Genomic DNA, 15137 nt, shown 5'->3' on the forward strand with positions numbered 1-15137 from the left:
AAGTAACACACATTTTTCTTTTCTCTCCCCGCCCCCCCCCCCCGCCACCACACCATCCCATGTGTTGCCACTGTTCCTACATTCCTAACATTACTAAATGGTTTGTCAACCCTGACTTTAAAAAAGAAAAAGAAACAGTATGCACATTTGCAGTTTTTCACTTTAAACTTACCAGGCATATCCATGGCTTTCTACATTTTCAAATAAGCAAAATGATGCACATGGCCATCTTAAGAGTGGGGCCCTGGTAAGGCAATTGTCTAAAGTTACCTTAGTTTACTATTTACAAATAGTATTTACAAATGCTCCTTTAAGTTTAATAACCTGTTAAAGTTCACTAATTCACTCCTATTAAACTTATTTAAGATTCAATCAATCAATTAGATTATTATGGTAATAGATCAGCAGTATAAAAATGGATAAAAATGCAATAATTATAACAACAAGGTACAATAGAACAAGCAGGAATAAAAACAGGGAGAAGAGAGTCACTAATCAACTAGAACAGGGGTCAGCAAACTTTTTCAGCAGGGGGCCAGTCCACTGTCCCTCAGACCTTGTGGGGGGCGGACTATATTTTTGGGGGGGAGGGATGAATGAATTCCTATGCCCTACAAATAACCCAGAGATGCATTTAAAATAAAAGTACACATTCTACTCATGTAAAAACACCAGGCAGGTCCCACAAATAAACAAGAGATGTGTTTTAAATAAAAGGACATATTCTACTCATGTAAAAACACGCTGATTCCTGGACCGTCCGTGGGCCGGATTTAGAAGGCAATTGAGCCAGATCCGGTCCTCGGGACTTAATTTGCCTACCCATGAACTAGAGCTTTGAATGTTACTGAAGTGATCCAGTTGAACACTTGTGAAGAATCATGTGTCTGAAACACAAGATTTCGTCAACTAAATGGTGGCTAGCGGGTGACCAGGGGAGGGAGGTCACTACCCTGTCCCATTTGTCATTTATGCACCTGCAAATCTCTGAGACTGAGGCCAACCCATACATTATTCATCAGTCACGTATAAGGAGAGTTTGCTGTGGTGGTTAAGTGCACACATGAAGGAATGGCATTCATTTCCAAGCACTCAGGAACATAACAGTGAACACACACCAAGGAACAGACACCACTGAACTCAGCCCCTGGCACTTCATTGTGTTTACAGACATGCACCTGTCCCAGGCAAGCTCAAATGCCAGAATAAAGGTGAATCAGCCATGAAGTTAAAGAACTCTCTCACAGCCTGCACAATTCAGACAATGGCTGTGAGACTAAACACACTCAGTGATCACACAGGGTTCTTTGTTGTACATACTACATGGTAACAAAATGATAATCTTTTATTCCAACAGCTTCAGAGTTTATAATGTAACTGATCTCAACTTTGCCTCCTGCAGTTCTTGACTATAAGCTACTGGCAAAACCTGCCTACATAAGGCATCAGGGGTCTCTGGTGGGAAATTTGGCAGCCTTACTTGCTGTTCCACTGTGATAGCCTGCAAGAGGCACGAATGGCTGGTTTGTTCTCTGTGGCAGAAGTCCTGTGGCCCAGCAGATGGGCAGAAGGTGGCACTGCAGCCACCTTCTAACCACTCAGTTAGGATCATGTTATACAATACTTGATGAACATTTAACCAGTGTTATACATTTATCAGTGTATCCTTGATGTGTTACAAAAATGTGACATGCCTAATGTCAAGCCCAGTAGCATCCTCCCATCTATCAATATTCCTCACCTTTGTCCTTTATCTGTATTTTTTGAACACCCTTCTTTCCCAGCTCCTCCTCCTCCTCCAGTCTATTCACTTTTCTTCCTCTTTCTTTTATTTCCTATTAATTTAAATTGCGTTCCATACTTCCACAGATGAGCACTAAGCAGCATGCAAAGGGTTTATCTCATTTTATCCTCGCAGCAGCCCTGCCAGATGGGGTTGGGTGAGAGAGTGTGGCTGGTCCAGAGTCACTCCAGTGTTACCCATTTCGCAGCAATTTCTCTGCTGTCTTCTTTCCTTCACATCCTGCGTGTTTCCTGGGACTACATACAGTCACAAAGAAGTAAACAAGCTTCAGAATTCCTCAAAACTCTTCCTCCGGCTGGAAGGTTAAAGGCGAGGAGTGGGGAGGAGATGTCAGGATGTTTCTGGGAAAGATCAAAGTGCCTTAAGCTTTTTGTTGGTGATCTGGAATTTGGGAGAGTAATGAGAAAGAGCTGCGTGGGTTTTCTCAGAGTGAGGCTCTGCTGGATGCAGAAAGGTCTTAGGCTGCGAACCCAAGGGCGGACAAAACACCCATTTCCTCACTTTCTCTCTCCCTCGGAAAACATCAAAGGCGGGAACGATTCTGGAGAAAGGCTGCCTTCCGGAGCCAAAAGCCTCTGCACCGGGTAGGGCCGTGTCACACAGGGCCGGAGGGCGGGGTAGCTCCGCGCACCCTCCAGGTGAACCCTCCCAAAGCGCTACACTCCGCCCCTCGACGGCTCGCCTTTCCTGCCGGAGCTGCGGCCGGCCCCATTTTCTTATCACCAGCACCGGGGGAAGGCGCAGGGATAGCTGGACGCCCGCAGCGAAGAAGGCACCGAGACTTCTTCCTCTCCGGGCGGGCCGCTGCTTCTGCTGCTTTGGGATTCGGAGACGGAGGGGAGCAGCAAAGGGCTCTCGCCATGGCTTGCCATCTCGGACCTGGGATTTTGCTGCTCGTGGTGAGTTCTGAAGCCCACCCGGGGTTTCCCCACGATCAGATTTGCCCGAGAAATATACTGTATATGGGTGTGTGTGTCTGTGTGCGTGTGGAGAGAGCTTAACTTTCCCAGTTTTATTGTGCACTTCGAAGCACAGGGAGGGAAAAGGTCGCCCCGCAGGCGAATAGCAGGCTTGGCGGAAGGGTTTCTGCTCCTGGGGCGCAGGAGCGCGCGCCACGCCCGGGAACCTCGGCTAGGAGGTTGCGCGGGGGCAGGAATGGCTGCGCGCCCGCCCGGAAACGCCCCTCACCCAGGGGCTCTCCGGGTCACAACCGGCCTGCGGGGCTCACAAACTTCGCCTTCGCTTGGGAAATGGGTGGTTTTGAGGTTCGGCCGTCGCAGGGGGTTCCCGTCTAGGTGGCGGGAGCTGAAGCCCTCCAGGCAAGTTGCTGCTAGTTTTGGCCGTCTCTCCAGTTCTGCCAAGAGCCTTTTTGGGTGGGGGTGGAGCGACAAGAATAATCTATTGTCTGGTCACCGCCAGGTAGCTATGAAGGAAAGTCTTTGTAAATAGGAAAGTAACTGTAGGGGGGGTTGTTGATGTTGTTTTACTTTGTTGTAGCTGTGGTGTTCCCTGCATGACATGGAGATCTGTTGCCAGACAGTGTGGTGTAGTGGTTAGGTTGTGTTAGGCCAAGAAGCCATCTGCCTTGCATGTGAAAGGGCCCAGGTTTAATCCTTGGCCCTTCAGGTAGGGCTGGGAGAGGCTCCTTCTGCCTGAATCCTTGGAAAGCCAGGGCCAGACAGTACTGAGATGAACGATGGTCTGGTTCAGTAAAAGGCAGCTTCTTAGGGTGGAGACGACTCAGGTTCAAATCCCCACTTGGCCAGCAAGCTCACTGAATGACCTCTCAGCACAGGGTTGTTGTGGAAAAGAAAATGGAGGGGAAGTCTCATGCAGGCTCCCTGGAGGACAGGCAGGATGTAAAAGTAAATATTTTATTTTTTAAGTGATGGAATGGTCATATTCAGAAGCAGTATGCATGGGGAAGGCACTGTTGGGTAGAAATCTGTTACCTTCATGCCTTCTCTGTGAGCTTATTGGTGGAATCATCAGGTTGGTCACTGCAGGAAACGGTGAGTGGTGTTTAATGCTAGTCTTACACAGAGTAGTCCCATTGAACTACATAAACAGGATTATTAATTTCAGTGGGTCTGCTCTGAGTAGGGCTTAGTTGAATACAACCCAGGATGCCAGACTAGATGATGAACACTTGATCTGGTTCACTTTGGAATTCTCTTAGGTTCTTATGGTTAAGAATCTATATGTGGGCTAGCAACCAGTAAAACATTTTAAGCTAATCATTTAAACTAATACCTGGTTTACTAGTAGTACATATGAAAAGGGGTCTTAGTGAACCACAAGCTTAAGATGAGTCAATAGCAGCAGCAAAGAACAACAAAAATACCACTAATGCTATTATAGGCTGCATCAACAGAAGTATAGTGTTCAGATCAAGGGAAGTAATACGTAGTACCACTCTATTCTGCCTTGGTCTGACCACACCTGGAGTACTGTGTCCAGTTCTGGGTGCCACAATTTAAGGAGGATATTGTCAAGCTGGAACGTGTGCAAAGAAGGGCAGCCAAAATGATCAAGGGTCTGGAAACCAAGCCTTATGAGGAAGGATTGAGTGAGTCAGGTATGTTGAGGCTGGGAAACAGGAGGCTGAGAGGGAGATATGATAGCCACCTTCAAATATCTTAAGGGTTGTCACATGGAAGATGGAGCAAGCTTGTTTTCTCCTGCTCAGGGTAGGACCTGAATCAATGGTTTCAAGTTACAAGAAAGCAGATTCTGACTAAACAACAGGAATAACTTTTTGACAGTGGAACAGACTCCACCAGAAGGTAGTGGACTCTTCTTCCTTGGAAGTTTTTAAGCAGAGTTTAGATGGTCATCTATCATGGATGCTTTAGTTGAATTTCCTGCATTGCAAGGGGTTGGACTAGATGGCCTTTGGAGTCCCTTCCAGCTCTGTTTCTACTTTTATGGGCATTTGCTAGATCATTGTAAAAGCAATTAGTGTTTTCTCTGGCTTATGCTGCCCAAGATAGTTCAAGATATCTCTCTCTCTCTCTCTCTCTCTCTCTTAGAAGAAATAATTTTTTCCTCGCTCACCTACTGCTGGAAATACCAGACACTCAGTTTCACATCTTTTATCTTATTGAAGATCATTTTGAAATAGACAAGTTTGGAACTTACTCCTTCCTCAAAGTAATAATAATAAATCATTGTTTCTGTCAGCTTTGCAAATATTTATTTATTTTACAAAATTTATATACCTCTTGATTGTAACAAGTGGTTTACAAGAAATATTAGAATTGCCAATTAAAAACAGTTCAAAGCAATTTAAAACATTTTAAAATAATTAAAATTATCAGGAAAATACAGCAGATTAAAACACTTCAGTATCTACATGTCTGGAAATATCTCTTGATGTTCTTCTCAATTACATCACCCTGTGGTGTACTTTGCATAGGGAACCTGAACCCAGGCTTGTCCAGACTCATATAAAACTTTGAGGAAATGACAAAGATTCCAGAAAACGGTGTTGGTTCCTACACATCTTGTGAAGCTAGAGACACCATGCAACCACCATTCGTTAAATTGTGCCCTGGGGGAATTTGTCTGACTGGTTTCATCCTACTTGCCCTGGAACATCTTACTGATGTCATGGTTCAGCCCTAGAAAAAATGACGTAATGATAAAGAACAGAATATACTTCCCAACATATACAAAGAATCCCTACCTGTAGACAAGTCACTCTTGCAACTTGCTGATGGGAATGATGATTCTCCACTGCCCTTTGACACCTGAAATGTGTATTTTCAGGACCCGCGTTATTTTTTGTGACTGCATTTTTGTAACTTCCTTCCAGTAGAGATTCAGCAGGTTTCATCCCTGCTTTCTTTTAGATGTCACATAAAAACAGTGTTATTTAGACAGGCCTTCAAAGCATTTTTAATACTTGGTTGGGAGCCGCCCAGAGTGGCTGGGGAAACTCAGCCAGATGGGCAGGGTATGAGTAATATATTGTTGTTGTTGTTGTTTTAACATTTTGTGAATGTTTTTATTGTAACATCTGTATGGCGTGCACCACCCTGTATTTTTAAGGAAAATATTTGAAAATATTTCAATAAAAATATGTATACACGATATGGATAAAGTGGGCATAGACTGCCTCCCCCTCCCCTTACACTATAATATAATTTGTAGTAGCCCCTTGAAATTCATTGGAAGTAGATTCAGGACAGACAAAAGGAAGGACTTCTTCACACAAGACATGATAATTTTAATTATAATTATTATCACATTCTCTGCGACAGGTGTGGTTTTGGTCCTATCTTTAGCAACTTTACAAGCCAGTTAGATAAATTCATGGAGGACTAGTACAGTAGCTATAACTAAATAGAGCCCACAGTAGCAGAGGTATCATGACACGGAACAGCAGTTGCTGGAGAGCAACTGCGGATAAGCTACTGTAGGGATGGAAAACCTATGGCCTGAATTAGATGGAGCCTACATCTGGTCCAGTAGGCCTCTTCATACATCGTATGTTCAGTATTGGAACTGATAATGCTGAGATGCCATTGACTTACTTAAGGGCAAACTACATGTTACATATTGTTCTAGGAATGGATTGAGTATCAGTCTGAGAGAAACAGTATGGCCTTTTCCTCACCCACCTCCACTTCTGCAAGCTAAGCCATAATTTAGCTTTGTGTGTCATCCAAACCCAGGCTCACTCTTTATCTCACTCCTGACAAACCATGAGCTGATTTACAGCTCATGGTTTGTCTGGAAGAGAGTACACTAAGCCAGTGCACTAAGCCAAAGCATGATTTAGCTCACAGCAGTGGCAGGACTGGAGGAGAGGAGCAAAGTGCCTGCAGCTTCCTCCCCAAGAGCCTACATGCTCTCACATTCACAATTGTGCTTAGCATTAGATGCAAACTGAGCCTTTATGTAATTTCCCCAGTATTGGAATTCCCCCTTGACTTAAGAGTGGAGAGTTGGCACACTAGTCTGTGTGTTATCTCTAGAACAGGGTTTTCCAAACTTGGGTCTCCAGCTGTTGTTGGACTGGCTAGCGGGACCAGTGGCCAGGGATGATAGTAATTGTAGTCCAAAACAACTGGAAACCCAAGTTTGGAAAACCATGCTCTAGAGCAGCGATTCTCAACCTGTGGGTTCCCAGATGTTGTTGGACTACAACTCCCATCATCCCTGAGCTCTGGCCTTGCTAGCTAGGACTTGATGAGAGTTGTAGTTCAACAATATCTGGGGACCCACAGGTTGAAAAAGGCTGCTCTAGAGAAATTTGTGATTTCCATTTGCTATATGTTAATCATGTTCATAGATACTTCTTGTAAGGTTAGAACTTCTTGCTGCTCAAGAGATGTTGCTGATGATTTATTCCATGGCAGCTACTGAGGTCTGATGGGGACGCGGGTGGCGCTGTGGGCTAAAGCCTCAACGCCTAGGGCTTGCTGATCGAAAGGTCGGCGGTTCGAATCCCCGCGGCGGGGTGCGCTCCCGCTGCTCGGTCCCAGCGCCTGCCCACCTAGCAGTTCGAAAGCACCCCCGGGGGCAAGTAGATAAATAGGTACCGCTTACCAGCGGGAAGGTAAACGGCGTTCCGTGTGCGGCTCTGGCTCGCCAGAGCAGCGTTGTCACGCTGGCCACGTGACCCGGAAGTGTCTGCGGACAGCGCTGGCCCCCGGCCAATAGATGTGAGATGGGCGCACAAACCCCAGAGTCTGTCAAGACTGGCCCGTTCGGGCAGGGGTACCTTTACCTTTACCTTTACTGAGGTCTGATATGTTTATACACAGCAAGAGCATCTAGGCCTACTGTTGGTTACCATGTTGTAGGGGTTAAATTATGCTTTCTTTCACCCTGGTAAAAAACTCAGTTGACCCACACACCCACATTTGTATACATATGCACATACACACATCTCTTTGCTCCCTTCTGATATTCATCTCCTGCGGGTTTCTTTGACATTCTTGTTATAGCAGGGGCAGCTTTCAGAGGCTTCACTTGAACTCACTACAGCTTACTCTTGAACTTACAGTAGTCATTCTCATGAGTAAATATGCATAGATGCAAGTCCTTCCTTAGTAAATACGGAACTGTTTCACTTCCTTTTCCACAGCACAGGGTTATTTACTTCTCCGTCTGGTTTTAGTTCTCTGGGTCTAATTACCCATCAGTTAGTTATCCCATAAATCCTTACAAGAAGATATATGGCAAGTACCCTTCATTTAATCCTGCCATGCCATTGATGTAGATGCTTAATAAAACAGAAACTCAAATCTTGCATGCGAACATGGAAAGGTCACTCTTAAGGTCAAAGATGAAACTGCTAATGTAAAATGGCAATTATATTTATTTATATATAAAAGGTATGGTAGTTTTCAGTCGACACTAACATTTGATCTGTTTCTACAACAAACAGTCTTCTTTTCTTTTCTTTTCTTTTCTTGGAAATATATGTGTTTCCTTCTCCTGTGGTTTTGATATAGGATATCTTAAGAAAGACTTCACAGATCCGTACTAGACAATTAGCTTGAAAGTATATCCAGTAAATAAAGGGTCCCCTTTCTCCTGTTTATACCCATTAGTTTTGTTCTTGTTTTTTATCAGCTGTTGTCATTAATCCAATTTTATTTTATTGCTAAAGTAATAAGTGGAGTGGGTGGGTGTGGGTGTGGATGAATATTCTACTTTATTGCTGTAATTCTTCTCCTCTCTAATTTCTCCTTGATCTTGCCCTCTAGTCTATAGTTTACTCAATAATTGCTTGTTTGCTTTAGAAAAGGCAATCCCCAAATGTTTCACTGATCTATTATTAACTTGAATTTTTGTTTTATCTTCTAAGTCTCTCAATTCATCATCTGTAAGATGAAAGGCTAAAAGTTTTGCCATTTGTATTCTGTTGTCTGCTTAAATCCATCAACAATATTTAAACTTTCTGTTAGGCATATTTCAGCTTCAGTATTTGTTAATACTACATCACCTGCATATAGGCAGACCTTAATTTCCTGCCTCAAACAAGATTTTACCTGTATCATGTGAGGAAAAGGGGCATGCTGATATCCCCACCCCCAAATGCAGGCATGATGCATAAAATGGAATAAAAGGAACACTTTATTGAACAATCATAAATCTGTAGCAAGGAAGTGACAGTGCAGATAAATGAAGGCTTCAAACTAAATGAGGATGAGGAGAGAGCACATGCTCTGTGCTCCCATGACCTTATTCTTCCCACTAGGGAGGGAAAGTCAAACACACCTTTTTTGTATTTGTATTTGTTGCATAGTGGTGGCGCTGTGGGTTAAACCACAGAGCCTAGGCCTTGCTGATCAGAAGGTTGGCGGTTCAAATCTCCATGACGGAGTGAGCTCCCGTTCAGTCCCAGCTTCTGCCAACCTAGCAGTTCGAAAGCACGCCAAAGTGCAAGTAGATAAATAGGTACCGCTCCAGCGGGAAGGTAAACGGCGTTTCCGTGTGCTGCTCTGGTTCAGCAGAAGTGGCTTAGTCATGCTGGCCACATGACCCGGAAGCTGTACGCCGGCTCCCTCGGCCAGTAAAGCGAGATGAGCGCTGCAACCCCAGAGTCGGTCACGACTGGACCTAATGGTCAGGGTCCCTTTACCTTTACCTTTAATGTTTGTATTTATTGAATGGTAATTCTAGGGCTACAGTTGTGGCACTATGTTAATAAAGTGAATCGGCTGGTTTGTGTGCCACCATTATGATTAGAGATATGGGGGGCATGTTCTATGGCGTATAGTTAGGAAAATGGTTTAGTAGACTGATCTGAAACTTGTAAGTGTATGAGTGGTGGGTTTGAGGATGGTCCGTGCCAAATTTGGGGTGGAAAGGATAAGAATTGGCTTATTTTGAACCAGTTAAACATTTGAGACAAGTTGGCAGATGGTGTGTGTTTTACTTCCATAGAATTTGCTGGGTTAATTTTTCCAGAAAGTTTCCTCCATTTGTACTGTGTGATTTGGGAAACAAGTAGTTGTGCAAAGTCAAGGAGATAATCTAGTATGTGCTTTTGTCCAATACAGTGGTACCTCGGGTTACATACGCTTCAGGTTACATACTCTTCAGGTTACAGACTCCGCTAACCCAGAAATAGTGCTTCAGGTTAAGAACTTTGCTTCAGGATAAGAACAGAAATTGTGCTCCAGCGGCGCGGCAACAGGAGACCCCATTAGCTAGAGTGGTGCTTCAGGTTAAGAACAGTTTCAGGTTAAGAACGGACCTCCGGAACGAATTAAGTACTTAACCCGAGGTACCACTGTAGTAGTGTTGCATGGTTGTAGTTTTTATTTAAAAGGCATTTTTGTGGTTGAGGTTAATGGGAATTTGTAAGGGTGTTCCAAACACATGCTTAGTGTGAACTTGTTTCGAGAGAGGGTTAAGTCGAGGGAGAGGGTCAAATGGAGCCCTTGGCTTAGCTGTATCCTTTCAGTTGGACCCAATGCCAGCACTGGCAACTCCATGAATGGTGAGTAAAGGCAGGTAAAAGTCAGAAGTTCAGCTGGGCAGGGAAGGGAGGTCTCCTTCCTTGAGAGCTCAGTAGCACAGCTGATCCCACTGGGGCAACTTGCTGTTAGTACCTTGGGCAAGAATGGCTGCATTCCTGATCAGGAAATCCATAGCACAGCCAAACCCATTGGGGCTGATTCACAATTGTTCTTTTGCACCTGCATCTCTGTCTGCCCCACACCTATCAGGTGTGAGCCAGGTGGGTGTGGTTTGGGCAAAACAGCCTCATGGGCCAAAATTGGGAATCGTGCCAAATTTGACTCATGGAGCAGAGGTGCCCCACCCTTGGCATAACACATGGCAGCATGATCCCCTGCTTGCCACAAAGTATATATGTGCTCAAGACAAAATTGTAGCCATACTGGTTCTCTTCATGCGTCTCTTTGATACATTCATTTGTATCATTCGCATCCTGCATTTGTATGCATACAACCCTTGCTGTTTTTAGAAAGCACCTAAAATTGCTAGGTTCTATTCAAAAATTAAGAAATAAAGACTTGTCTTGCCCTTATCTTTAGACAGTAAGCCTGCAGGCATCTTAGGGAGGAAAGGAAAAAGGAAGGAAAAGAGAGGGAGAAGAGATGGTTATCTACATTAGAAGTTTCCTTGCATTTAATCTCTCCTCTGCAATTGGTGTTTGCATTGGAAATCCCCCAATGATGCCTTTCCTTCCCACCCGTGAACAGAAAACTGGCTTCAAAGGAGGACTTTTCTGCAGGAATGCAGTACAGAGGAAAGTGTTAAATTCTCTCTGTGTGTCTGCTGTGATCTTCATAATTCATCAGTCCACACCAGCCTCATGCTATTTCTGTTGTTTTTAAAACATGCATGTTACAGACACATTTAACTGCCTCTCTAGATTGGCCCTTCAAGAGCCACTTGCATGTAAAAAAACAAAGGAAACGTGTCAGATTCCAGGACAGTGCATTGAAAGAGAACTGTAGTGTGTGGTGGAGCTTTTACTGTTTCACTGCAAGGCTGCTTTCTGGTTTGTTTTAGATAGTGGAAATACTTCAGAAAGCAATTCTGTGTGACAGCTTAGTCTGACCAGCCCATTTGGCATTGATGTTTAGCAACTGTACAAATATTATTTGCAATGTTGACTCCCAAGTTGGTTCAACATGATAGAACGCTCCTGCTCGTGGGATTAAAATCCCAATTTAAGTCTGCTTTATTTTATCTCATAAGAAATGTCTGTAAGGGAAGGTGTGCAAAGTTCTCTATGTGTGCAGAAAAGGTTTTCGTCGTCTGTGTACTTAAAGCACTTCCATTTTGAGCTAAATCTCAGAAGGCTTTACAGAACCTTCTGCTGGTTCATACCTGTACAATCCCGAGAAAATGCATGAATCAGTTTCAACTGTGTTATGACAGAACGTTTAGTAATGGAAGGGCAGGGTAGCTTTCACACAAGACAAAGAAAATGCATTTCTCACCCAAAACAAAGAAATCCACCCTGGAACAGAACCTCCCCTAGGTTAGAAACACAACTTGGGAGCGTGCTGGGACTTGCAAAACAATGATTTAATATGGACACACACAAATGTCTGCATTGAAGTTAGGGAGCTGCCCAAATGAATACTTATTGTATAGGCTGCCAGTTCCTGCAACACAGTTTACAGTTGCTTACAAAGGGTGTGTGTCTTCTGATGTTAAAAGTCTGAATGTAAAGCATATTTCCCAACATCAGAAAACATTAATATGAGAATAAGCTCTTCCTTTTTATTTGGAAGTTCTGTTTTCGCCCTGGCATGTTTATGATCCTGTTCTGAAAGAAAAGTCAGCAGAACTCATGATCTGAATGAATGAAAGCTCATTAACTCAAATAGTTTTTTTATAAAGATGCATGTTGTTGACCATACTGCCATGTGGTAAATGCAACTTGTGCATGGATTGTCTTCCATTCTCTTTGTGAAATCTAATCTTACTTTGCTGACTTGCTGCTGACACAGGTGGCCAGTACACAAACCTCAAGGTTGCTGCAGGTTCAGGTGCCACACATTGAGCTTATATTGGATGAAACACTATTTAAGCAAGTATTGCACGGCTTGCTGGCTAGTAGACTCTCAAACCACACTGAAAATTTCCAGTTCAAGGCTATCCATGTATCAGGAGTTGGCAGAAATGAATAAATGGATTTGATATACAGAATAGGAGAATGCCACTCCTGCAATTTAGCTGGAGAGTGTTTGACCCCCACCCCTCCCTGGAGAAAGGTGAGGGGGTGGTCACATGGCCCCCTGTGAGCCAATAGGATGAGGTTTTTTAAGGCTGCACCTCCACTGACCTCATCCTTTTTTGCATTTGAGGTGCCTACCCTCCGTTTACGCAGTGTGAGCTGTAGGCCGAGTAGGATTTGGGGAGCACCCTATCATAGGGTCTCCTTTTTTGCCTGCTCCATACTGTGGGGCAAATTTAATTTGCATTCAGGAAGAGGTGTGGCTTGCTTGCCAGATTTGCATTGGTTTCGGGCAGGTGAGGAAGCAGAAAAAAGCCTAGGTTTACTGAAGCAGAATTGGATTGGGAGCACCAATTCAGTGCATTATCCTGGAGGGTTCTCCTTGAGGCCTGACTAGGTGCACATCTGGGTGAACGCCGGACAGCTGAGGCCAGGTATGCATGTGGGGACAATACCCAAGGTTTACTTGGCAATGAAGGAGTCTTTCCTTCCTGGTTCTTATGTGAGGAGACACAGCTCAGGGCTGCAGTACAGGCTTCTAGGGTGGTTACTAGAAGATTTTGAAGAAGTCTTCACCTGCCTGTTGAAATTCAGTTTGATTGGATCAGTTAACTCATATCACCCATGCCCTGTTTCTTACTTCAGGGCATGGAGAGGCAAATGCAGGTTTGTTGAATGTAAAGTTTGCCAAGAGATGGTTATGGAAACGTGGGACTTGACAGGAAATTATTCTTGTAAATAATAGTCTTTCTTTGTTCAGTGCTTTCTCTCTCTCTCGGTCTCGGTGTGGGCTTGTTGTAGGAAGTATACAGCCATAATACTACTGCATAGTTCAAAGTCCCTAGTTCAGATCTCATCTCTGTCATGATGGCCTCCCTAGTCTCCACCTAAAAAGGGGGTAGTAAAATACCCAACTTTATCTTATTGCTCTGGGTATAAAGCACTCTGAGCTCTCCAAAACAAAACACCATCTATTTGTTTTAAATATTTCTTTCTAATCTACATTTCTAAAAGCAGCCTAGTATAGAAATATATGAATGAGGCAGCTATTTTAGACGTTCAGCAATGAAAACAATTCAGTGCAGCCTGTTAAAACCCAGTCTAGTGCAGGGGCTTAATATCATTCATGTCCCCAAAGCCCTACTGAGCAGAAAGGTTTTAACCATCATCTGGCAGAAGTTCATTAAAGAGCAGCATGATGATGATGATAAATTACATTTATTAATCACCTGTTAGCGATTTACATTTTAAAATATTGATAAATCAAACCGGGGTTCCCAAATTGTGGTTGATAGACCGTTAGTGGTCTGTGAGCTTTCAGGTAGTTCACAGTACGTCTGTATGAAATATTCATATTGATCTATAAATGTATTTTTATTGCTTCTTTTGATTCTTGTGTTCTGTCTTCCTGTGTTAAATTCAAATTGTAATACCATAAAATATAATATAAGAAAAGAAGCAATAAAAATACAGCCACATATCACACAGCATCTTGCATAGTGCATTACAAATGCTGCAAGTGGCAGGAAAATCACTAAGCATTCCTGGATGGAGGATGAGAAGTTGCCCAGGAAGAGAAATGGCCCAAGGAGAACTGCAGCCTAACAGGGGTGCATCCTGGCTCAGCTTGTTAAGCCATAATCATTCAGTTGTGTGAAGGGGAGAGCTATCCATAATTACACCTCTATAATATTAGCATCTCTATAGTTTTTGTTATAGGAAGGAACTTGGTATAAGGCTGCCATTTTGTAAACTTTTGCAGCAGCTGTTCATTTATTGTAATATGCGTATCAAGCTTGAGTTGAAGCAAGGGCAAAGTCTCCAAAGGTGGTTTATTCATAGAATTGATAAGCCAAATAGCAGTGTTTTGTCTCGTGATTCTTTTAAATGTGGAATGAAATAAAATTAAGCCTGTTTTGAATTTGGCCATACTACACTTAGCAATAGCCCAGGAAGCTAAGCAGGACCAGCTGGTACCTGGATGGATTTAATAAGATAATCTTTAAGCTTTACTGTTTGTTCTATTGTATTCATTTTTAACATTACTGGGTGGACAAACAAGGAGGAATGCATTTGCTGAATTTCTCTGACACTGTGCACAGTTATTTTAACTCTCATGCTTGTTTTGTAGCTTTTAAAAAATACATTTCTCTATTATTATTTTTCAGAGCTGTGCCATCTTTGGGAGTGGACTTCACATAGAGGTAGGAGATTGTGTGAAATTGTAATGAATGGAACAAACATACTTCCAAAATGAAGCTACAAAGGGGGGGGTGAATTGAGCTAGGAGGGAATATATGTAGTGCATAAGATGTTGTCTTGAGTGGATGGTGGTGTTTTGGTGGGGAAACAAGAATGTTAAATGCCCAACCACTTCCACAAAATAAATAAACACACTGAAATAACACACAGGAAGCTTTTCGAGCCTTAAGGAAAAGTATTCTTGCATTTATTTACAAAATAAGATATTCCAGGTATTGTATACAAAAAATAAAATATATACTTTTGAAAATAAATTATTTAGCACCAGATTCAACCAACCCGGCATATTAGAGGAAGCATAACTAGTACAATAGGGCTTTCCTGCCCCCCACCATGTCTCCCCCAAATCCTATCTGGAGGGTTATGAGGACCTCCAAAACAGAACATGGG

General features: G+C 43.2%; 1 protein-coding gene across 1 annotated transcript in view; it reads left to right on the plus strand.

Annotated features, from left to right (window-relative positions):
• The window catches only part of LOC309539804 (uncharacterized protein), a 75040-nt gene that overhangs the window by 42219 nt on the left and 17684 nt on the right, over positions 1-15137 (plus strand). The window contains exons 17-18 of the mRNA XM_082236140.1: positions 2266-2703; positions 14654-14689. Of these exons, the coding sequence (XP_082092266.1) occupies positions 2266-2703; positions 14654-14689 (474 nt within the window). The remainder of the gene's footprint in view (positions 1-2265; positions 2704-14653; positions 14690-15137) is intronic.

The sequence above is a fragment of the Podarcis vaucheri genome (assembly GCF_965113315.1).
Source record: "Podarcis vaucheri genome assembly, chromosome: 8".
NCBI classification, from domain to species: Eukaryota; Metazoa; Chordata; class Lepidosauria; order Squamata; family Lacertidae; genus Podarcis; species Podarcis vaucheri.